Source organism: Vidua chalybeata, chromosome 6 (assembly GCF_026979565.1).
Source record: "Vidua chalybeata isolate OUT-0048 chromosome 6, bVidCha1 merged haplotype, whole genome shotgun sequence".
Taxonomy (NCBI): domain Eukaryota; kingdom Metazoa; phylum Chordata; class Aves; order Passeriformes; family Viduidae; genus Vidua; species Vidua chalybeata.
Window position 1 is genome coordinate 55324205 of NC_071535.1, and position 23602 is coordinate 55347806.

General features: G+C 42.7%; 1 protein-coding gene across 1 annotated transcript in view; it reads right to left on the reverse strand.

The window, feature by feature from the left end:
* The window catches only part of ABTB2 (ankyrin repeat and BTB domain containing 2), a 111865-nt gene extending 89256 nt beyond the window's left edge, over window positions 1-22609 (reverse strand). Inside the window, exon 1 of the mRNA XM_053944754.1 lies at window positions 21527-22609. Coding sequence (XP_053800729.1) covers window positions 21527-22388 — 862 coding nt within the window. The 5' untranslated portion in view covers window positions 22389-22609. The remainder of the gene's footprint in view (window positions 1-21526) is intronic.
* Between the last annotated feature and the right edge of the window lie 993 nt (window positions 22610-23602).

Sequence of the window (23602 nt, forward strand, 5' to 3'; positions counted from 1 at the left end):
AAGAAATCATATTCTTAGCTGATTAATGACAGAAGCTGCTTTTATCTGTGCTAAACCAGTTCTTACTTAATGTAACACTGAACTGAGTTGCAGTTCTAAAAGGAGCCATCAAAACAATGAGGGATTGATTATTTTTTTGGTAAAGGTTTATAAAATAGACAGTAATGAACTCTCTATGCAGCTTCCATAAAGAAAAATGCAGTAGCAGATGCATCCCTGTTCACTTTCAGCATCTACCAGAGGGCTGGAAAAGAAATAAGAACTCCTTCTGGGAAGGACCAAATGGAAATAGACTGAGGTTTCACTTTCAACATGGAATTTTGTAATCATGTGATGCACTGAGAGTTGGCTCAATCCAAGAAGGCAGTTCCCATTCTCACCTTGCTGCAGGAGCATCTCTCTTCAGCAAAATTCCCTGCAAAACCTCTAACCAGAATAATTCCTTTAAATGACCAGCCAACACTCCACAGCCTAAGGATGGCACCACCTTTGGTTCCCTAAGTCTCAAGCAGACTAGCCTCTGACAACTTCCCAATATCCTCAGGAACTTCAGGAAGACAGCATCCCATTTCTTGCCTGAGGATAGCATAGGAAGTTGAAGATGCTTTGCTGTGTCGTCTCCCCCCCACACTGTCTGTGGGCTGAAAATTCATGCAGTCCTGGGGGTGCTCTGAAAACTCCTGAATTCTTCTGCAATCTCACAGCACGTTCAGGACACCTCTGCTTCAATTCCTGAAGAACTGGTATAAGTCCTGAACTAACAGCACTCCTGGCCATTAGGTAGCACCACTCAGATTCAAGGATTCTTTCCAGTTTTGCCAATTTTTGATATAATTTTAAACAAATCACTTCTGCATACATTTTACATTTTCCTTTTTGTTTTAAACTTGCAATACCTTCTGCCTTAATAAGCACTACAAAGCTTATTTAGTACTTTCAAAATGCCAACAAGAAATACTTTATAAAAATTCCAAGTTATTTATTATAAGTTTTATAGGCTTATATACGTAAGACTTGAGCCCTTGCAGTGTTTTGTAAGCAGGGTGTGAGGTAGAAACAGCACACAAATTGTGTGTGTCATCTTCTCCACCTCTAAGCTGCCTACAACACTTGGAAATCTGTACAAACACCCAGAGAACCCACATAGCTTTTCCATATTGCTGAATGGGGAAGAGAGGTTTTTCTCATGTGCCTGGTATGCCCTAATTTTGCTCAGCTGGAGAATATTTTAAAAAAGAACAATGACAGCTTCTGACGTACCCGGCAGAGTCACCACCAACGCCATGCAAACTGAATCCAAAAATAGAAGACTGAGCTTGAGAGGGAGAAAGAGACCTTCCCATCATTTGCAACAAGGAAACCACCTTGGCTTATCAGAAAGCAGAAGTTGCTGGGCTGAGCCAGCATTTGTCACCAGGCAGATCTGTGGAGGTTGCTGCTGGGGAACTGCCCCAACATGTTCTGTAATGAGGTTTCACAGTGCTCTGCTCTCCTACAACATGGAAATGTTACCCAAATGTGGCTGGCTGTACACAGGGTATTCCTTAGAATATTCCATCATGATACACTGACTTTCAATCTGACAGAATGCCACAGCTGAGCTGAATGGAAATCCCCAGAGTTATCTGGCCACTCAGATTTTCACTGCTCTTCCTCATGGCTGTCCCAGCCTACCAGGCTGGAGAGAAAACATCAGATGAGCAAGCAGTTCAAAGCAGTTGTGGAATTTATTGCAAACATCAGTGATTTTTACTGCAGTAAGGTCTTGCAGTTATTTTCACTGAAGGCTTGATGCTCATGGTATAAAATCACTGCTAAAGATTCCCATCAACTGGTGCTGTGCCAAGTCGTCCTCTGGAATCTTAAGCTCTAAACTTTCACACCAGGAGAACACAAAAACTTAAAACTTGAACAGGACATCTAGAATTCAATCCCAACTTTAAGACTGACTTAAAAGGTGGTCTTGCACAGTTAATTGAGTTTTCAGTGCCACATCAATGTAACAGGTAGGGTGCCGTACTAATTAGCATCAATATTCAAATTAAATAAAGTCAGGCCTTGCTGAAAAAATAAAAAGGTACTCAAAGTACAAGAAAAATCTATCCCATACGTGTCTTTATTTTCATAAAGGGATCTGCTTTCCTTTTTTCCCCAAAGGGATTAGTTTCCCTTTTCCCACAGAACAACCCCAGCAGTGAATACAGATCCCATCTTTCAAACCTTGTCACATTTATTCACCCACAATCTTCCATCCACTGCTACATTCCCTAGAAATAACATGGACAAACCTGGACAGGTTTGCAAATATTTCAAATATTTTGACTGCATCCAGGCCAATTAACATAAAAGCAGGAATAATATTTGATCCCTCAGGAAAGCAGGGGACACCCCTAGTCCTCCACTCACCTACATGCTCTTCATAGGATTCTACTACAGAAGTAACTACAGTGTACTACTATTACAGTAAATCCATTCAGTGCTGAGTTCCCTGCTGTTTGCTCATAATAATTCTCATTCTTGGTCATCCTTCCCCCCTTTTTTGAGCAATTTGTTTTGCAATCTCCACCTCCTGCTTGGTTTCCAAACAACAGTATTCACGCACAGCTCTTCCACAATCATATCCATGTCTTCTTCACAACAGAAAATTACCTTTGCTTTAAGTGTATGAGGTTTTTTTGTGGGCAGTAAGTGTAAGTTTAAAGTTAAGCTGCTGTTAATACACTGTTTACTGGTACCAGTGAAACAGGTTTCTCACAATGCATCACAACAAGCCTTCCTATTGAAATTGTTTAAAGCACATTACCAGTTTCTTGGGTTTGTTATTTATGAAAAAAAATGTAAAGATGAACCCCCTCAAAGTCAGAGCAAAGCTATGTACCTAAATTCTTGAGCTGTTGTGATTAAGAGCAGCTGAGCTGCAAAGAAAAAAAATTACAACAGAATGAAAGAGAAAAGTGCCAAACCAGATCAAAGAAGTGAGTGAAGAAGCCTGGAAAGACCTATTAAGCTCAGAAATAAACAGCTTTTTAGACAAATAACAAGAGATCCCACTGCCTTCAGAACACAAGAGACCTTCATCCTAACACTGCATTTCTGCTATGAGGGTATTTCACAATTATCAGTATTACTAAGAATGTGAGCAAGAGGACATTTGTGGCACGGGACCTTTGGAACCAGTGGGGTGTATATCCACATCTGGGGAGCAATGCTCCTGTACCACTTGTCTCAGCTCTGATCCCAAATCTCTCCAGCTGCTCACTTGTATTTGCAACTCAAATGCTTTAATCTCCTGTTAATCTAGTCTCAGATTAATTTATTCTGAGACAAAAGCTATAAAAGAGAACTTTCCTTCCCCTTTTGCAATCCCAAACTCCAGTTCCACTGTCTCAGTGTCATCCCTTCAATGGTCACGTTTTTGGAAGGCTTTTTGATATTTGTGCTTTTAGAGAAGACACCAGCTACAACTACAGTAGAATCAGAAACATGTAAGTACATGGTGTGCTGGATAAAACTTTACAAATTCCCTCCTAATCTGGGAGGGAATTAACGAGCAGCAGGGCTGAGTTCTGCAACAAGAAAAGTTTAATTAGAAGCTTTCAGCACAGTGCAGAGGTGGTTTCTCCAGAATCCTGGGACTGGGATAAGCTCACTCCTGTCTGGATTTACAAGCAGAGTACCTGTACAAACCAACAGCCCAAACATCCCACCAGCTAAATCCCAGGACACAGATGAGGAGTTACATGGGGAACTTGCATGGGGTTGTATTGCTTTATAAAAAGTGTTTTACTAGCACACATTTCAGATGACTTGAGAGCTCAGTAGTGGCTTCCTGAATAATGTGGCTGGCTCAAACTCACACCAATAAAACTTTTACACTGGCCCAAACTGCCACCTAGTATTTTAACATCACACATTATGCAGGGAAGCTGTTTTAGAGAGCTTTAAATACTCTGTATTTGCTCTACTTCCTCGCGTCTCCAGCGATTCCACAGCTGCCAGGAGCAAATGGCACCCAGCTGCACAGTCAGAGGCACAAATACAGCATTTCTCAGGTCCCTTGAAGGGAGCTGGTTATCAAACAAAGATGAGAAGCATTGACAGGCTCTGTCTGGTCAGAAAAACGCCATTCCTCACCCTGTGTTTAATACAGGGCTCGCCTGTGACAGATGCACAGCCTGAACCTGATTTCAGGGATGCTCTCCTGAATTAGCAGAGCTGAATCCATTGGGACACAGGCAAACCTGGCTCTGAGCCATCTCCAGCTTCTGAATCCTCGTGTGTGCGAGGAATCAAAGGGCTGGTCACATCCTCCGAGTGGAATGAATTAGTTCCTGACAAAAGATAACATTTTCCTGGAGAACGCTGCTCCCTGAATGAGAAAGTGCTGAAAGGGGCTGCATTTCTGTAACGGGAGTGTGTGTTTAAGGGTCCCCTCTGGATAATCCACATGTAAATGAGGCAACGTTTAGTTGCAAGTATCTCTTGAAACTTAAACTGGCTGCACATTCTGAAAGTTAAGTAAAAACAGAACCACGGGAGAGAACCCCTAATTACCACATAGCGAGGGGACTGATTAAAACCATCAGGGCAGGGATCCTGTGTTTCATTAAATAAATATACCAAGTTGAGCTTTATTGTTGTTTTAGCTGATGAAGGAAAAATAAAGTCTACCTCTGCATGCATGAAATTACCTAAATTCAAAGTCTCACTGGCAACAAGGGTAATGCAGGATCTTTTCCCCCCTAATGTTTGTATTTAAGTAGCCCAATATAGTTACTCAGATGAATATGAAATGTTGAAGCGCAGTTAACCTCTGGCATTTTTAGCATCTAGACAGAGCCATTTCTTTGGATTTCACATGGTAGGGTGTAACTAATAAATGCAACATTAAATCACTAGTTTAATTATTTTTTTCAACTGAAAGCAGAGAGGAATTACAGAGCATTTTGGTGTAAGGGACAATACCACCACCTCAAGCACATGGGTTTTTTTTCTCCTTTCTGGCTACTGCATTAAGTATTCAAAACTGATTGCCAAGAGCTTGAGCAAACAGCCTTGGTGAGGTCATTCCTGGGTAGCAATTTCACAGGGGGTTTACTTCAATTAGAGCAAGACAGACATGAATTTGTGTGTAGGGAGCAAGCCCCCTCTTACTACTACCAAACCCAATTTAGTTCCTCTGCTCCAGACAGGAGAACACCATTTTCTGGGATATACCAATATTTGCAGTCTACACTTCATTAGTCAGCATTATCTCTGCTGACATTTTCCAGGGTTTTTAATTATGTCAAAAAGAAGTCTCTACTCTTTTTCCATCTTCTTCCATTCCTCCAAAGGAACCGTGCATCCAGGAATGGCACTGCTGGCTAATGGGATCCAGCCTCTCCAAGGAAGGGTTCAACACAAGCTCAACATTTCCACAGGAGAGAAAGTTACAACTCTTATCAGTTATTTGCACTAATTACTTCAAAAGCTCGAGATTTAGGAGCTTTGTTCAAGAGCTGAACAAGTTAAGACAGAATAACTTTCAGTGTCACAGTCTCCATCCCCCTCTCTCTCCCAAAGTTTATAACCCTAGAAGCAAAATAAATGAAAGTTGGAAGAAGAGCAGTGTGGCTACACTGAAACTTGCCCAGTCACCAGTACTCCTATTTTAATTGGTATAGAATCCTCTTCAACTGCTTGCTTTTATATTATTGGTCTGTGATTTTTGGTGGTGATGTTATGTTTTTAAGGGTTATGTAAGACTAAAACATAATCCCGTACCTGTTTTCTTGGACAAGCAGTGTTTAGAGCCACATTTTTCCAAAGAAATGTTGAATGAGCCTTTGGTTTTTGTGAAAGCTCCACAATGCAGTGGGTAGAGAAACCAAAATATTGCTTCTCACTTCTCCAGTCACACAGAGTGCCTCAATTCTCCAAGACCACAGAGACAGCATTCATCTAAGTGATGGTAAATTTAGAAAGGGCAGCCAGTGATGAAGAATTACAAAAGAGAGTGTGCTGTAACCTTCTTTCCCATCTTCTAAGCTTAAAATCATCAGGCAGGTTATGCCTTCCACTCTGGTTGGGGGGACAGGAAAGGAAAGGAGAAAGAAAACAAGCACTGAAACCTGAGACCAGGTCTCAGGCAGAAGCAGACTCAGAGCCAGACTTCAAACTCTTGGTTTTGAAGGTGTCTGGACAGTGAAAACACTGATATTCTGACACACTGCAATAGCTGTAACTCAGGTGAGTTTGCAAAAAACCCCATAATACTGAATTGCCACACAGAAGACTTTAAGGATTTTTGTTGGTTTGATTTTGCTGGATTTTTCAGGGAGTTTTTTGATGGTTTGGACATGTGGTGGCTTTTTCATTTTTGTTTCCTTTCAGCTTTTTTAAACATCAGAAATAGTTTTGACTGTACCAGTGGGTACAGAGGAACTCAAGAAGCCCTGCTTGTGGCAGCAAGCATCCCACTCATGAAATGAAGTAATTTCTCTAGGGAAATTTCAAACAGCTCTCTGAGTTTCAAATTCAAATTGAAACTCAAATTTCTCTATGGAAACTCTCAAATTTCTCTATGGAAACTCCAAAGGGCTCTCTGAGTTTCATGCGTTTCATGCTCTGACAGAATGAAAATTCTACATTTGAAACTTCTCTTTTTCCACCTCAAAAAGTCACAGCCTCAACCACATAATTCAGCAGCACTTTCTGACCTGAAAGCACTCCAGGTGAGGCAGAGATGAGAGCAAAGCACACAGTACAATGCCATGATAATGATCAGAGAACAGCAGCTGGTCCTGAGGTCCAGCTTGCTCAATCCCTCCACAAGCAGCCTCCGCAGGTTTGTGGGGAACACTCTTTTAGGCTCCCCACTTCAAGTGGGATGTGGATAAACTGCAGAGAGACTGGATGGTCTCTGCCTGGAAATGGTGAGGGGTACGGGAGCTGGGCTTGTAGAGTTTTGCTGTGAGGACACTAAAGGCCAATTTAAAAAGCACCTACACCTAGGTGGCTACAAAATTTATGGAGTGGAATGATGGGCACTGGCACAAACAGTGACTTAAAGGCCTCACGCTGGACCATCAGGAGAAACTTCTTCACTAATAAAAGCAAGCAGGTTGCTCAGTGAGGATGTGGGATCTACCACAGGGGTGTTCCCAAGATTTAGAGATGCAAAGCCATCACTCAGCTGATCTAGTTCTGGCAGGAGTCCAACCAGAAGTGGAAATGGACTGAACAACCTCCAGGAGCAAATTCTAACTGGCATTTCAGTGGTTCTATGGTGCACTGCAGGTGAGATTTCCAGCTTGTGAAGTATTGATTTCTATACCTCTTCCCACCCTTTCTCAGCTTTAATTCATCAGCTCACAATATTTTCACAATGGATGAATCACAAATACTTGAAAAATCCCCCAAAAACACAAATAAACCCCAAACCACATTGAACTGCTAGTCCATGCAACTTCCCAGATGCTGAATGTAACAGAGCACATATCCATGACATTATTGGGGAAAAAACCCTATGAGATATTTCTATTTGAAACACCTCACTCGTTTATTAAATGCTGCTTTTGTCTTAGCTTGTCATAAGCTGAGGAAAAGAGAGGGGTAAAGGAAGCACATAATTCCCCACCAATTAATATCCATTCAACATTTTAAGCAGACCCAAACATGTCAGTAATACTTAAAGCCTTCAACACCACTGCCTGCACTGCCTGAATGCTGTTACCAAAGAGTAGCTGATGACTTGCATTAGGAAGTTGAGGCCAAAGAATAATGTATCCCAAAGAAGCCAATTGGAAAAAAAAAAAATAATCAGTGAACAGCTGTGTGATTGCTGCACAACAGTTGTGGGAAAAGCAGTGCAGCAAGGTCAGGTTCTGATCCATTACATCACTGGGAATCAAGACAGGCTCTGTTGCAGAAGGAAGCCATTAAGGATGTGAAATAAGCACTAGAGATGTGAAATAAGCTCAGAGTCCAGTCCGCAATCTGCAGGACGGGCGGCAGAACACACTCGTTAGCATAGGCACATGAATGCCATTATTCAAACAAAATTAATACTACACTGCTCTCAGCCCCAGCTACTCACTGTGCCAAGCCATGCGTATTTTAAGAGGAGGCACAACTCAGACCCCAAGAGATCTCATTCTGGTTCACCTCATGCTTTACTAACCCTTCTATCCAATTAAGGCTGCCAGTTTTATGAACTCCTATATATTAATGACCACACAAACCTGACTGTACCCTCCCAATAAAATGAAAATGCTGCTTGAGTACCCTCCTTAAAGGCTGAACAGAAGCTGGGTCCCGTGGTTATGATCCCATTTTGGCTTGCAGGAATAGATAATTGTATTATTAGACAATTACAGAGCAGGTTTCTGACCAAATCTACTGATCCCTTCCTCTGTCTCAAAACTAATCTAGGTTTTAATGGTTGATCCATTTACTCCCACTCCTCAAAAAAGCCCAACTCTGTAACAAGTTAATGTGATTATAATATAGTAAGCTCTTCTCATACCATTAGGACTACACAGGGGATATAGAAGAAAGACATCCCCGAGGAACTCGGGGGTTTAACTACAGAATAAGTCCTGCTGTAAAATAAGCACTGGGACTTTCGAGAAGAGAGGAGATGCAGAAGCTGGTTAATGCACTGAAAGACTTTCAGGAAAGTGAAGGCTTTTGTGCTAGCAAAAACTGAACAAAGGGAAGAAGCCACTATCGCAGGACAATTTACACAAGAGGAGAGCTCAGAGCAGTTCTTTGTGCAGGTATTTATACAGCCACCTCCCACTCCTAAAAATGACTAAGAGGAGAGTCAATACTTCAGCAGGAATCTGTTTTGGTTTCACTCCCTATTATAACTATTTGATGCTCTTAACCTATAGATCTGAATATACAACATATGTCTTAGGATCCCTGGCATTTCAAAATGTACAAGAGATGCAATAAGTTTTTTTAATAATAAATTGTTGAGCTAAGTGATTAATGAGTTCTTTAATGTGTTATGCTGATTTTGTTCCAAAATAAGCAGCTGCTTTATATGACCTGCCTCATTTCAACAGCAAATCACAAAAAAAGTAGAAGAAATCAGTCCCACACGAGTCTCCTAAAGCTCGTGCTGTTCATCACAGAACAAGCCCAGAAAATAACCTGCTGTCCCTGAACAACAGAAAAGTGTCCTCAGATGAACTGTCCACACAACAAATACTACACATTCTTCCAGCTATTCCCTGAGCAAACTCCTCAGTAACAGCTGAGAACAAAAAGCAAGGTTAGGAGAGCAGTTGATTATTAATGCAGATCCATATTCAGATCCAGAAGTCAAATTAGAATGTGTCTATCAAGCCCTAATTAAGATGAATCAAATACAACTTCTCTGTCGTCTTCTAGAAATCACTCTGGGTGACAAAGTCAGCTGAAGCCAGCCCATGCAAGCTCCATGAATATTTTAAAGCAAGAAATATTGTCTCTCCCCCCATCCACAACTGGCTCGAGGGACCTGACAACAAAAGATCTTGTACCTCTAAGCAAAATACAGATTGAAAATACAAGTGACAGTAGCTTCTCAGCATTGTGGAGCATCAGAAAGAGCTGTAGCCCACAACAGATTGTTCCAATCAGCCTTACTCAACCACTCGAGCACTCCTTTGTTATGCACTCTCATCAGAGAAATACTTGGCAGTGTTCACATGTAAATCACCAGCAGCTTTTTGGATCACTTCTTTTAATGTAGAATCAGCTCAAACTTTTCAGAATTGGGATGTTTCCCTAGAATGCTCTTTCAGGAATACAATGCACTGCTGAGGGCTCAGGCAGATGGCTTGGCTGAGACAGTCTGCCATTTGAACGCTGTCTCCCCTCAGATTTAAATAAAATCAAAAAGGAAAAGCAGCAAATCTTTCTGACATTATATTGCACATAAAAAGGCAGCAGTTACTGGAAGATACAGGGTCATGAAATAAACTGCCTCAGTCACTGATCCCAGGCCCAGGATTAAACCCTACCGAAGTTTTTAATTTCTAATGAGATTAATTGGTAGCTCCAGTCTCATTCTTGACCAATACATCACCAGTGCATCCAGCAATATTTGGCAGTGTAACACACAGACCTCACCTTACTCCTGTTCACAGTTCCATTCTTCCAAGCAGCTGGAGAGGCACTACATACACAAGCCAAATTGGAAAATGCCCGGTGAACAAACCGCCCTCTTATATGGCTCCCTTCAGTCAGAATTAAAAACCACAGATGGGCCTTGGAGAGAAAGTTTTAAAGCAGGCTTTTACCACAAGAAGTTTGCTGAGCTCCTGTTCTGTCTGTCCAGAATGCCTCCCAAGCATGATGCTCAGTGTGGATTTTCTGTAAATTTTAGTCAAGGAGCATCTCGTTGACTAAAATTAAATTATGAACTGCTGGAGAAATTATCCTCTCCCCCATCTGTCAAGGCAGCATAAGCTGACCAGTCCTACACTACTCTTCAGACACACTGGAAGCTCTGCAGACTGTGCAGTTTATTACACACAGATTATTGTGCTTATCTCTCATAGGCAGATGATAAAACTGTTTGCTCTCCAAAGCAAATCACTCCAGTATTCCCTATTTTAACTTACGGCTCCAGGAAAATGCATTAATAACTCTGACCCTGTGATCTACCCAGGGCTAGAACGCAACCCAGCTCCACTAACCAAACACCTTCTGCATCCCTGTCACTTGATGGGCCATACACACACAGCCTCCCATAGCAACGCTCTGTAGTGCACAGAACCCGGGCCTTGATCCCTGAAAATAGAACCAAAGCCCCAAAATGAGTCGCTGGGAAGGGGAGGCAGGGGATGCTCTTCTGCCTGATGTGCCCCAAGCTCCATGTGGTTACTCCTTTCTCCTCTGCTCTCAGCCCAGCATGACCAATTAAGCGAGGGCTGAATCAGGCCCCTTGTATATAAATGGATCATTTGAACTTACGCACGTTACTTTACGTGGAAAAAATTCAAGCTTTTAAAAAAATGAGCGTATAAAACATACCAAGACATTTAAAGCACACGGGCACACACAAGGCAGCTTTGCTTCTCCCTGCCTGGTGAGCAGAACAGATAGCCTGTTCTCTGAAACTCCCTTTTAACTGCAAACCTTATACAGGCTGTGTGTATTTTGGAGCCTTTCCCATCCTACCATGATTTCCTGTCTGAGTCTGCAGCCCATGGCAACAGCAGAAAATTGGAGTGCGGGCTTTGCAGATGGTGCAAGGCCAAATGCCCCATGCCAGCTCGGTATCTTCTGCCATAACTTAAGAATTATCTAAGTCTTGGCTGTGTGGCAAGGGTTACCTGCATGCTAATAAATTATATTCATTTTCATTTATAAGTTGTGCTTGCCTTAGGGGAGCTCTGGCCTTCTGCAGTGAACGTGAAAAACCACAATCACACAACCTTGCATGTACATAATCACACTATAACAGGAGAATTTTGAATACTCTGAACTGCTGTGGAGGTACAAGAAAATTCACGGAGTTTTATCACTCAATTCCAGCAGGTCACAGGTCACCTCAACTGTTTGAAAACAAAGCAAGACAGCCCCCTCCCCAAATTTATGGATGTGCAGCGCATACATCATCCCACAAAATAACCTGTGGTGAAAGCTGCATTTCCACATGCCTGCTACAAAAACATGAGCCACAGAATTACACACACAGGGAAAAAGTGCCAGAAACAATTCCAAGCTTGCTTTCCATGGAGAAATGTTCAGCATGAATCTTCCTTGAGTGGCTTTAATAAAAGACTCTGCATCTGGAATTAACCTTAGAGAACAGAGCTGGAGGATGGACACACTTTCCCAAATAATATTAACAAAATAATAAGCTTAACAAAAACACACCAGTCACCTACACTGCACTCACCAGCACAGCTACAAAAAACTACCTCAGGGCACAGATGCTTTAAATCCCCCAATGCAGGTTTTCCATGGAAGAAATGGTCACCAAAGCCAAAGCTGCTCCCACCTCAAGGTGTAAATCCCTTAAGTTTATTACAAAGTACTAAAACAAAACCACCTCAGACAAACATGTGGCCTCAATCCAAGCAATTTCGAACCCAGGCAACTGCTTCAGAAAGGATCCAGTCAGAATTTCTGATAAGCAAAAATTGATCAAGTATCTATTAAAACAAGTGGAAATTATTCCTTAGGTGGCAGCAAGGTTAAACTTCGAGGTAAGCAGCACTTCCTGCATGGACTCTGAGCTTCCTTCAGCAGCAGGTCACTGACAACAGCTCTAACAAATCTGATCTTACTTCAGATATCCATTCAAGGCAAAGTTTCAACATACGCTGACAAAGCAGAACAGAAATTATCGTAACACTTCTGGGAGGGAAAAAAAGCTTTAAAAGTCTTTATATATTGACAACAGAGTGCGATAGTTTATTAAAAACAACAATAAAGATTATGAATTGGTTACTACCAATATAGTTTTTCACCTTCTTCCCTCCCCTCTAAGCCCAGCTGTCCCTATAGTGCAAATATCCACAGACACATTATAAAATTCATATAACAGCTTAAAAGTAGCAGAAACCACACTAAGATAGTAACCTGTAAACTGTATCAATGCAGCTCGGGAGAAATTTTTATGATGTCTAGACTAAACAAAGTCGCCAATGCAAGCTGAGCACAAAATCGGGTGGGGGGCTGGAATGAAGATAACATTCAACCAAAGAGCAGAAATTCAATGTGCAATTCAAGAGAACTTCTATCCACCTCCACAGAGGAAATACATTTCATTATATGTTATCTCTCATATTATTGCAAAAAACACCCATCCCTAAGGTTTTGGTTAGGCCTGTGGTGTTATCTCAGGAAATTGCATAAAAACTGGGAAAAGAAATAAAAAGGAACCTCACAACTACTTGTAAGAGGAATCACAGATAAAGATGAATGAACTGTCTAAAAGCAGCTCAAAACCCTGGGTTTTGCTTTCACCTGACATGAGCCTGGAGTACTGAGTTGTCATTTAAACAAAATAAACAAGAAACTGACTTCTACTAAATTCTAGTAAAACATCAAAATTCCAAACAGTCTGAAGAATAAATATGAGGCAAAACTGGCCTAATTCCCTACTTTAACTGTTTGCCAATATTCAACTCTTGTCCTTCAGCTCCAATAGTAGTGTGCTTGATTCACAAACAATAAAATGTAAATATTAGAAGAAAATCTATTCACTGTCATCTTGGAATTAATCAGGAAAAAATCCAGAGCTATATAGGATCAAAAAAAAAAAGAAAGATAATTATGCCTCTACATGCTTATCTTTTTAATGTATAAGTCCCAGCATAAACAGAGTTGCATTTTTTTCTTTATTCTCCAGGTCCCAAGCAACAGATTCCAGATTGGGATAGAAATTAAAGTGACAGAAGTATCCAGCATGGACTGTGATATTATAAACACTGAAGAATGGAACAAGCAGATCATGTCTTCTGTAGTGGTCCTTTCCTCTCATCCCCAAAATATCATAAACAACTTTTACTTTGATCTTGCACAGCCCCACAGCAAATTTATCAGTTGCTATAAATCTACATCCACAAACTGAAAAGCTGCTCTGAAATGTTTATTTGGCTTCAGTTCTTTGTCTCTACACCAGGATTCTACCACAAACACTCTTCATCATCTCAAGCATTTTAGTGTCACTACACAAAAACTACAGGAATTGTTTAAGTACATTTTCCTCTTTTTTTGGTTTTTGTTGCTTATGTCAAGGCTTTTAAATTTTTGGACAGGGAAAGCCAAATGCAGCCTTATGACAGATTGCTCTGGCATTTTGCTCAATTCAGACTTGAAGCAGGTCAAGTACAACATGATGTGAACATCAAACAGGTTTTAAGAAAGAGATGGTCCAGGTGTAATAATTAAACAACCAGAACAAGACTGACAAGTGCTCAGGTGTACAACTGACCTCTGAGTGTCTGGGTCAAAGCCACACCAAGAGCACCAAACTATCCCTGAGACCTGATTTAATGATGCTCCCAGGTTGCAGCCCAGCACCTCAGGCTCTGCTCAGGGGCAATTTCAGAGAAATTCTTCTCGTAAAATCACAGCACGGACCGACCCAAACCACTGTCCCATGGAGGAGCTCCTCAAACAGCAACAGCCCGACTGGAACCACAGCATTAAGGAATAGGTTTTGAGCACATGAGAAAGAGGAAGTTTACAATTCTAAGGGGCTTTCACCTGCAAGTACCATGTAACAAGTAGGTTTTAGAAGACAAGGATTTTATAGCTCAGAATTCCATTTAACTTCAATCCTTAGCGTCCCCTCCTGAAGAGCACAGCAGTTACATCATCTCCTTTCCTCAGAAGCTACTTCCACGCTATTAATTCCATCCCACATGTCCCAAGCTCACAGAAGTGCAGCCACCACCCTGGCAGGCTGCAGGCAGACACCTGAATTAGGGGTTGACAAAACCATCTCAGCCATGCCCTGCCCATCACTGCCTTGCCAGGCTCACCAGGTCACCTGCAGTATCCCAACCCTTCCCAAGGACCAGGCTGAGCTCACAGATCTGCCTGGCTTGGGACCCAAGGCCAAAGGCAAGTCTGGATGAGCTGGGAGTGCAAGGAACAAACCTTTCCTCTTTCTATTGTTGCTTTATTGGGACAAGTCCTGTGATGCAAACAAGGCAACTGCACTTCAAAGGCTCTCCTCACTCATGTGGTTGAAAGGTGATCCTTCAGGTCCCTTCCAACCTGGTATTCCATAAAAAAATCCACAACTTGGAACCCTTAATTGACTCATGCTCTCAACAAGGTCCACCAGTTTTATATATATATATTGTTTTTAAATGTAGCTGCTCTTCTGTATGGAAAAGAATCAAGAGTTCTGCTGAAGTACTTTGGCCCCAATTTGTAAATGAAGAAAGCACAAAGCCACCACTGTCCTGGATTTACTGGTGTCTCAGGCTTGTTTGGATTTATTGGAATATCATGTTAGGCACTTAAATTCAAAATACCACATAAGTCAATCCCAATAAAACAAGAGTAGCACCAGAAATTCAATTGGCTTTATCCTTGTGTTCATCAGCCTGAATTCTCATAGTTCAACATGAGCAAATGGACATTTCCTCCTGCTGTCTCCTGGTGGGGCAAAACATCAGGGAGAGAGAGGTTTTCCTTCATGTCCAGTTTGCAAAATCCTGAGCCTCCAACAATGGGAAATGTTTATAAATAAGGACCACATAAACTGACTTGTAAAGCTCAGTGAGAGTTCAAACATAAATGGAGAATTATTTTCATCTTGTTTCCAAACATTCAGGAGAATTAAGACAGCTGAGAGATTAACTGGGCACTGCAGAGTATCCAGTGGGTTTATTGTGTTTACAAGCCTCTGTTTCTGTTCTGTTTAATTCTGCTGGCACAACTCACAAATTGCTCAAGAAAAAGTGAAATATAAAATGCATTAGCCTTTAAGAAAGGACAACAAGCTAATTTAGTGAAGATCACAGGATTAATACCACTTTTGGTCTTATTCCATTTTCTTGCATTGCTGTAAAATTAGTTTTTTAACAACTTAGTTCTACTTCAGCAGCAAGATTTTGGGTTTAAGCTCCCAAGTGCAAGCAGGCACTTTGGAGCTTTGGCTTTCTCTGAAGTTAAGTGTTTGAGTCCTCACCCATCCTCCTCTGCAACTTGGAATTGTTTATTGTAAATAAACGTTTCCAGTACTTTTACTTATGTCTCCTGCAACAGAGGACTTCATAAACTGAAACATTTCCTTTGAGTTATTGCAGATCCATCCATTACAAACCAAACTGGGGAAAGGGACAGAAAAATCAAACAGATGAAGAAAGCTCTAAATGGACCATTAACTGGAGTAACTGAATCATATGATGTGTATAAGCAGAAACAAATTATTACAACATGAAAACATTGCAATAGCATTACTACCCAAACAAGATTTTTCAGTGTAAAAAGATGTTTCATCTCAACTCCATTATCAGAACAGAATGTATTCAAAATTCACCACTACCCTTTGTTACTATTTAGTTAGTTTTGGAATAACTCCAAATTAGGGTGGATTAAGATGTCAAAACAGCCAAAAAATATATATATGACATCCCTGCTCTGGATGAGTGCTGATCTCAAGGAAGAGGATATCCATAATCCTACAGATGAGTTATGGAAGTTGACTGACAATCAGGAACCCTCCCTTGATCAGGTGATTTGCTGTTTCAAATCACATAAGAAATTAGATGGGGTACATGAGAAAAAACCCCACTCTGGTGGCTCCGTTCAGCAAAATCAGCTGCAAGATCTCTACTTTAATTGCAGTTATTCCAGGATCAGAAGACATGTACATCAAACACACTGCATTTAGAGCCCATTCCTCATTTTCTGCTGACACACACACGCACAAAATAACATGTAACAGCACCCCAGATACTGCACACGTGTTCACTGCTAATCTTTGAACTAAACCAGCATGATTTTTCACCTGGAAAATCAATTAATCAATGAACCAAACACCAGAACTCTGTTGTCACTTAGGGATAAAATTCTGTCCTGACCCAAACAATATTTGCTCAGTTCAAACTTTAGCAGTAACAAGAGATTTCAGCCTTGACAAAAAAGATCACAGTTTTCTCTCAGAGAGAAACAACTCCTGTTTCACAAGGTTAAGTTGCCACCAACACTGATTCCACTAAAAATCTAAACATCAGCAGCATTTGCTGCTGGTAGGTACAGACAGAGGGATTTCAGCACTTGCTCTTTAACCAATTTTACTGAAAGGACACAAATTTTATTGCCATGGGGCAATATCAGCAATGTGAATGATTAATTTAAGACAGAATCATTACATCATTAATTTTCCTGTACTATAACTAAAAATATATAGATAGACACACAGTAAAGTGGAAAAAAATAGGCAGGTCAGCCTTACCTGCTCTGTACTTTAACATAAGATGCACAATTAAAACCACAAACATCTGCAGATATGCACCTGGTGGTTTGTTTTTTGTAGGAGAGGTGAGCATGTGTGTACAAGCATTAATATTTAGGCTTAAAGAATTTGTCCCTGTGGGTTTGTGGATAGAAATCCAAGCCCTTGGCTCTGTAGGAGTAGAAGCAAACAAGGTGGGCTGAGGGTCCAGAGGTGAATGAAGCCAAAGTTGGAAAAAGATCATAGCCACAACCAACTCACCCAATATGGAAATGTGTACATAAGTTACCAAATTCCTGCCCAGGAATCCCCAAAATTGCTTCAAACTCCTGCTTCAGACAAAGTAACACAGAAGACAGAGTTACTTGATTATTTCTTTTCTGAAACAATATACAAGCTGCCTACTGTACCACCATATGAATCCTGTATTTCCCCATAGTTTCATTTATTGATTGCATTTGCAGCACTTTTCCCCAAAATGCCCCCCTTCCACCATGCAGTGCTTTCCTGAAGACTTGTGGAGCTGATAGCTTATTAAAATTGATGAGGCTCTTGATGAGCACACCAGTTTGTTCAGCTCAGATAACAAAAGGACGTTCTGCTTATTGAAATGTCATTATTTTTCCCCCATGCTGCATTTCAATACAGTACCATGACTATGCAGAAATAAAAAAGTTACTTCAGGCCATGTGATAGGTATAAAAATGAATTTTCATCAGAGTATAGCTCTAAAAAAATCCTCTGTTAAAGTTGGCTATAATTTTTAATTTGTAGTAGCGCAGTGTAAAATATAAAAGAACACAAGGTTGGTGACAGTAAATGCTAAGCCCATGTTTGATAAGCTTTGGCAATATTTAATATTAGAGAGGAGAAAATTCATGCCTTGTTTAATTTTATAGAGTCCAAACCACTCCCTTACACTGTGTGGAAAGATTATACATTTCCCCCCTCAACCCTTCCTAAGAAAAATACCTCAAAACACAAGTAGAATTATTTCAGACCCTATTTTTCTTCATCCTCAGGTGAGCAAACCACAGACTCATTTATGGATTAGCTCGTCCAGGGAGAACTTCAAGTGTTTGAGCTAAGAGGTACATGAAGAAACAGCATTATCAGGTTAAATTCCAACCCTTCCCCCTCTCCTTTTTTTTTTTTCCTTTGGCAAAACATCTGTCAACACTTCTATCTCCAGAGCACCAGGATGTGCTGATGCATTAAACAGCACAGCAGGTGGACTGGCAGACACGGGAGTGCCTGACCATAACCAGAGAGTTCACTACAACCCAAGTGCTGTAATTAACAGGGCAATGATATCCAAATGTATTTGCAGTGCTGACAGCTCAGAGTCTAAAGAACCATGCACCAAACACAGGCAGATCAAGTAAAAGAATCACACTCCCAAGGTAAGTTCAGATTTCAACTTCCCTCTCAAATATTTTAAATTAATAGACCCCAATATTCCTAATTAGCGTGTCACAAAATCCTTGCGAAACCACTGGTGCATTTTCTACCACTGCATATATACATCTCCATATAAATAAAAATAGAAAATAAAACCCGTATTTCAATTTACACTCGTTTTACCTTTCATTAGCTACATTGTTCAGTAGCTGCTTATCTTTTTTGGTGCTTTTGTTTCATTTTCTTTCCAGCATTGCATGGTTTTTGCAATGTCCCACCTGCCTAACTCTGAACTCTGCCTAAGAACACCTTACCCTTGGAGGCATTAACACACCCAGAGCCCGGCAGAACTCAGGGCCACTGGCTCAGGTCATTCCTCCTCCTTCCAAGGCAGAGCCACCAAGTCCCAAGTACAAAATCAGAACTCACACTGAGGGCAGAGAACAGCTCACAGAAGCAGCAAAAAAAGTTGATTAAAGAACAGCTTCACAGAAAGGGCAAATAAACAAGCAAGCCACAGATTATTATTTATTTAAAAATAATATTAAAATTCCCCCTAAAGCATTTACAGAGTTTTAAACTTTACCCTTCACGCAGCAGGTGTTGATTAAAACACGTTTGTTGTAATGTACAGTATTGCTCTTTCAGCCTCCCAAGCTTCAAGGGACTGGACTGTGGTCTTTGATGGGAGATTAGTCACTGGAGAAATACAGGTCCAAACCTCAGTCTCATGAGAATTTAGGAGGATTTATGTATTTACTTACTGTTTCTTTGACTCCAAAGCAGCAGGCTGTCCTGATCTAATAATGAAAATGGTATTCAATAGATCATAATGCCAGAAATGTCCATTATGATAATCCCGTGCAATCTTCTGCATAGGACAGCACCATGGATTTCATCCAGGGATTACAATGCTTGACTGGAGCTAGAACTGAACCTCTAAGTGCTTTTTATCTCTGCCATCAAACTCAGGGCTATAAAACAAAACCCAACACACACACACACCCAAGTTTGCAATTTACAAGTGCTCCACTAATGCTTTTACTAGAAACGAACCAAAAGTGACAGTAAAGCAAGTTTCCCTGTTCCTTAAACAGGAATAAATCCAGTTATTTCACTGCCAGATCTACTTCAGATTTAAATTAATGTAAAAGATCATTTGAAAGCACTGTGGAGAATGATGTGAATACTACTCATTTACAATTCCTACAGGGAGAAGAATAGAGAAGTTATTTCAAGCTTTTTTGCATCCATATAAAACCATTTGTAGCCTTCCAACTGCAAGAAAAGCCATTTAGAGGATTCACTGACTTGTGTCAGGTAAAACACTAGTGACAGACTGTCACAGGAAATCACAGGATGCCTTCATGTGCGGTTTTATTCAATTTCCAGACTTAAAAAATGCATTCAGTTATTGACAGGATTGATCTGAAAGGCAGGAACAACAAAAGAGGCAACAGAAGCCAATCCTTCTGTGGCCACTGACTGCTTGGCTTTCCACTGTGTGGGAGCGTTATCATAACTGACCATTTGGTGCTCTGAATATTTATAAGCATTTCCCTGTACACTCACTCTTCTTCCCATTAAACACCAGCACCCATTCACACCCATTCACTCACTGCAGTTTTCCCAGGGAAATTTCTCTAAAGAAATAGATTAAAAAAAAAAAAAAAAAGCTGATTGAGGGTCCAACTCTTCACTTTACACACAGAACCTGTGTGGCACAAGCACTGAGCAGAGAAGAGCTTAAATGTACATTTTGGTTCGCAGAAGCAAAATATTTTACTCCAGGTTCCCTGAATAAGGAACAAGGGAGGGGAAACAAGTCCTTTTCTCGGAGCTGGTGGCAAACAAACACTCCCATGAAAAACGAAGAATGACAAGTGTTCTGGCAGACACATCCTCATACCTCTCTAATCACCCAAGCGCTTTTGGTTAGAAGTGTAGATGTCTGTGTTTGACCTTGAAACTTACAGTTATGCCTTGAACCAGAGCCAAGAGAACATCCAAAAGGCTCTTCACATTTATTTCACAAGTGTTTAGTAATGCTGACCCAATGGGGACAACAACTCCCTGCAGTCACCTACTCGTGATCTGAACAACAGAATTGCCTGGGTATGGAAAAACTGCAGGAAATCAATGCAGCCAGGGAGGAGGAGATGAGTCAGCCCATCTCTGACAATGTCAAAGGTTTTTTTCCCTCAAATTAAAACAGCTCCTTTACTTCTCTCGTTATGAGATTCCCCTTTGAAAAGACCAAGCCCCTTGGTTTTATAGAGTTAAATCACAAACGTGTTAAGCATGGAATAGTCGACCGTAACAGAGGCCAGCAAAAGTCATGAAACCGTGGGTGGTACACAAAATACTTTCCTAAACTGAACGTTTCCCTGAATTTTCCATGGGAAAATATGGTATTCCTCAGTGTGACAATACAAAATAAGCAGTGCAGCTCCTTAACACAACTGTCACGGCTTAAACCCTTCCAAACTGCTCCTCGCTCCCGTAAGAAGATGCCAACATTCCTCTATCTGCTTAAGTGTTCGGAAAGTTTGCTTTCCAAACAAATGGCAGCGGTAAGTACCTTAACACTGTGCTATTCTCATCATTGAGACACCGTGCTACGCTCACACACACGCTCTTGTTTATGGCAGGAAAGGACACCACAGGTTTCTGCTGAGTTACAAGGAATTCCAAAGCATACAAGTTCAAAGTTTTTGCTCATAAAGTGAATTTTACTACCGCAGAGGAAAAAAAAAATTAATGTTGTTTTGCCTCTCCAGGCTGTAGGTGGTAACAGCATCTTTAAGATGAAACTACAAGATACTCGCTGTAAGATAAATTTTGTTTAAAAGACATATAGTGGCTCTTTCTGGACAGCAGGTTGTAAAGCACATTTCACGTTAGGGTTACAGAGAACATATTTGCACGCCAGTTAGAGGGAATATGCTCAAAACAGCAGCTGGTGGAAAGTCAGATGTTTGTTAGGACAACAGGGCTTGGCTTCCCATAGCCTTTTATAACCTGGTACAGCTTAAGAACAGAGCAGGATCCTGCCTGGCAGGACCATCATGCCTACTTTACGCACACACAAACCACGACCAAGATGCAATCCAGATGCAAAGCAAACCCAGAAAAACCCCAAGTCCACAGAGAGCGAGGACTTTACTGTAAAGCTTGCTGGTATGAAGACAACAGACCGTAAAAGCTGGATCTTACCATTGGCGTTTTTCCCACAGATGAGATGCTCGTAAGGTTGCAACACTCCCCAAAGTTCCGCATCGTTGTTGATAACCATCTCCAGGATTTCAGCCGAGATCTCCCCTCCACCATCGGGGCTCTGACTCGCCAAAACCCTAGCCTTAATCTCTTCCACCAGGTTCTCCATGCAAGCGGTTAAGGAGATGGCCGCGTACTCGTGGATCCTCACCGAGATCCTCGTGTCCACCATCCACCTGAAAAACCTGCCCACCGAGAAGGTGAGGCCGCAGCGGGCGGATTTGCCCTTCCTCAGCCCATCGCCGGCGCTCATGCTGTACAGGGAGAGCGCCTTGACGGTGGCCAGCACGCAGCTCTCGGCCAGGGCCCAACTCTGGATGAGTTTGATGGCGCTCTGCACCTCGAAGCGGGTGCACTTGGAGTGCATCACGCTGAGGCGCTGAGCCTCCCGGGACACCCTGATCAGGGCGCGCCGCAGCAGCTGCGAGAGCCGCCTGACAGCCTCCTGCGAAAAGCTCCTGCCCTGGCCCTCTCCCTTCCCTTTGCGCAGGATTCTGCCGATGTCTTCATCAGTCCAAGGGTACTCCTCGAGATCAGGCAGCTTAGGGCACTTGGAGAAGATATCTGCGACCTCGGGGTCTTCCGGCAGCACGGTGTTCACGGTGTCCCAGCTGTTATTCCTACTGTTCATGGAGCCCGAGTAGTACCACCAGTTGCCTCTGTGCTGAGAAGAGGTGAAGGCTTGCGAGTTGGACTTGGAAGAAGAGAGACTAAGGGACCTGCAGGAATCCCCTGCCCCATAACCAGAGTCCAAAGTTAAATCCTCCAGGGTCTTCAGAGTCGAGCTGTATATCCCAGCCATAGGAAAGACGGGTTAAGCCAAGCGGCACGACAAGCGCGAAAGGTGAGGCTGGGGCAGATCCCTAGCGAGCCCCGAACAGCGCGGGAGGATTGGCAGCGCAGCGGGCAGGAGCCCTCCCCGAGGGCCCGGCTACCTCCATCCCGGCGGGAGGCTGCGCTCAGCCACGTCCCGCTCGGGCCGGGCGCGGCGGAGGGCGCGGAGGCTGCGGCGGGGCCGGGCCGGGACGGGCGCTCGGCGGCGGCTCCGGCGCAACTTCCCCGCCGCGGCTCCGCCGCGCGCCCCGCACCGCCGCATGCAAAGGAGGCGCGCGGCGAGCACCAATCGACGGCGGCGGGGGAACGGCCCGGCCAATCACAGACGAGAGGGGCGGGGCGGGAGGCGGGGCGAGGGGGAGCGGCCCGTGCAGGCCGTGCGGAGCGGCGGGCGGCGGTCGGCGCTCGGAGCGGGGATGGGGCGGGGGTCGGCGCTCGGAGCGGGGATGGGGCGGGCGGCCCCGGGGCCCGGAGCCCCCGACAGGAGCCTTTGAGTCACGGCGGGTCCCCCCAAACCGGGCTCGGGCCGGGAGCCGCGCGCGGAGCGGAGGAGCCCAGCGCGTTCCCGTCCCGCCGGCGTGCACGGGACGAGCGCGCCCCCGCGCGGCCGCAGCGGGGAGCGGCGGGCGGAGCCGCGGGTCTCGTGTTTCGGGCTCGGGTCCTCAAATCCCGGTAATTTAACTTAAAAACGCTCTTTGCACATCTTCCTACAAAACGCAGCCCCCCGCAAAGATCCCAAACCCGCTGCTATTTACGGCCCCCTGACCGAGGCAAACACGATAAAGCAAGAGAGAATGCGTGCCCTTGATAATGCCACTGTGACAAAGTGTGTAAACACCCAAAAAAACAGCTCAAAGGATGACATTTTTGTCTGTTCGTGCACACGAATTTTGAAATTTGCTCTCTATTCCTGCCATACACTCACTCACTGTTTGTAGGATATATGTGAAAGGGTATGAGTAGAAACCTAAAGAGAGTACATTCAAAACTTCTCAGAAAGGACATTTTCACTTCAAAAAGTACTTTCAAGACAGATCTTACACAGTCCTTAACTACAGACTTAAAAAGAAAAATTATATCTTTTCCACAGTAATGTGCCTTACAAGATACAGCTTCCAACTATTATCAGCTTCAATACCTGGATTTCCAGAGTTAAGTTCAAAATGACAAATTGTCTTTGCA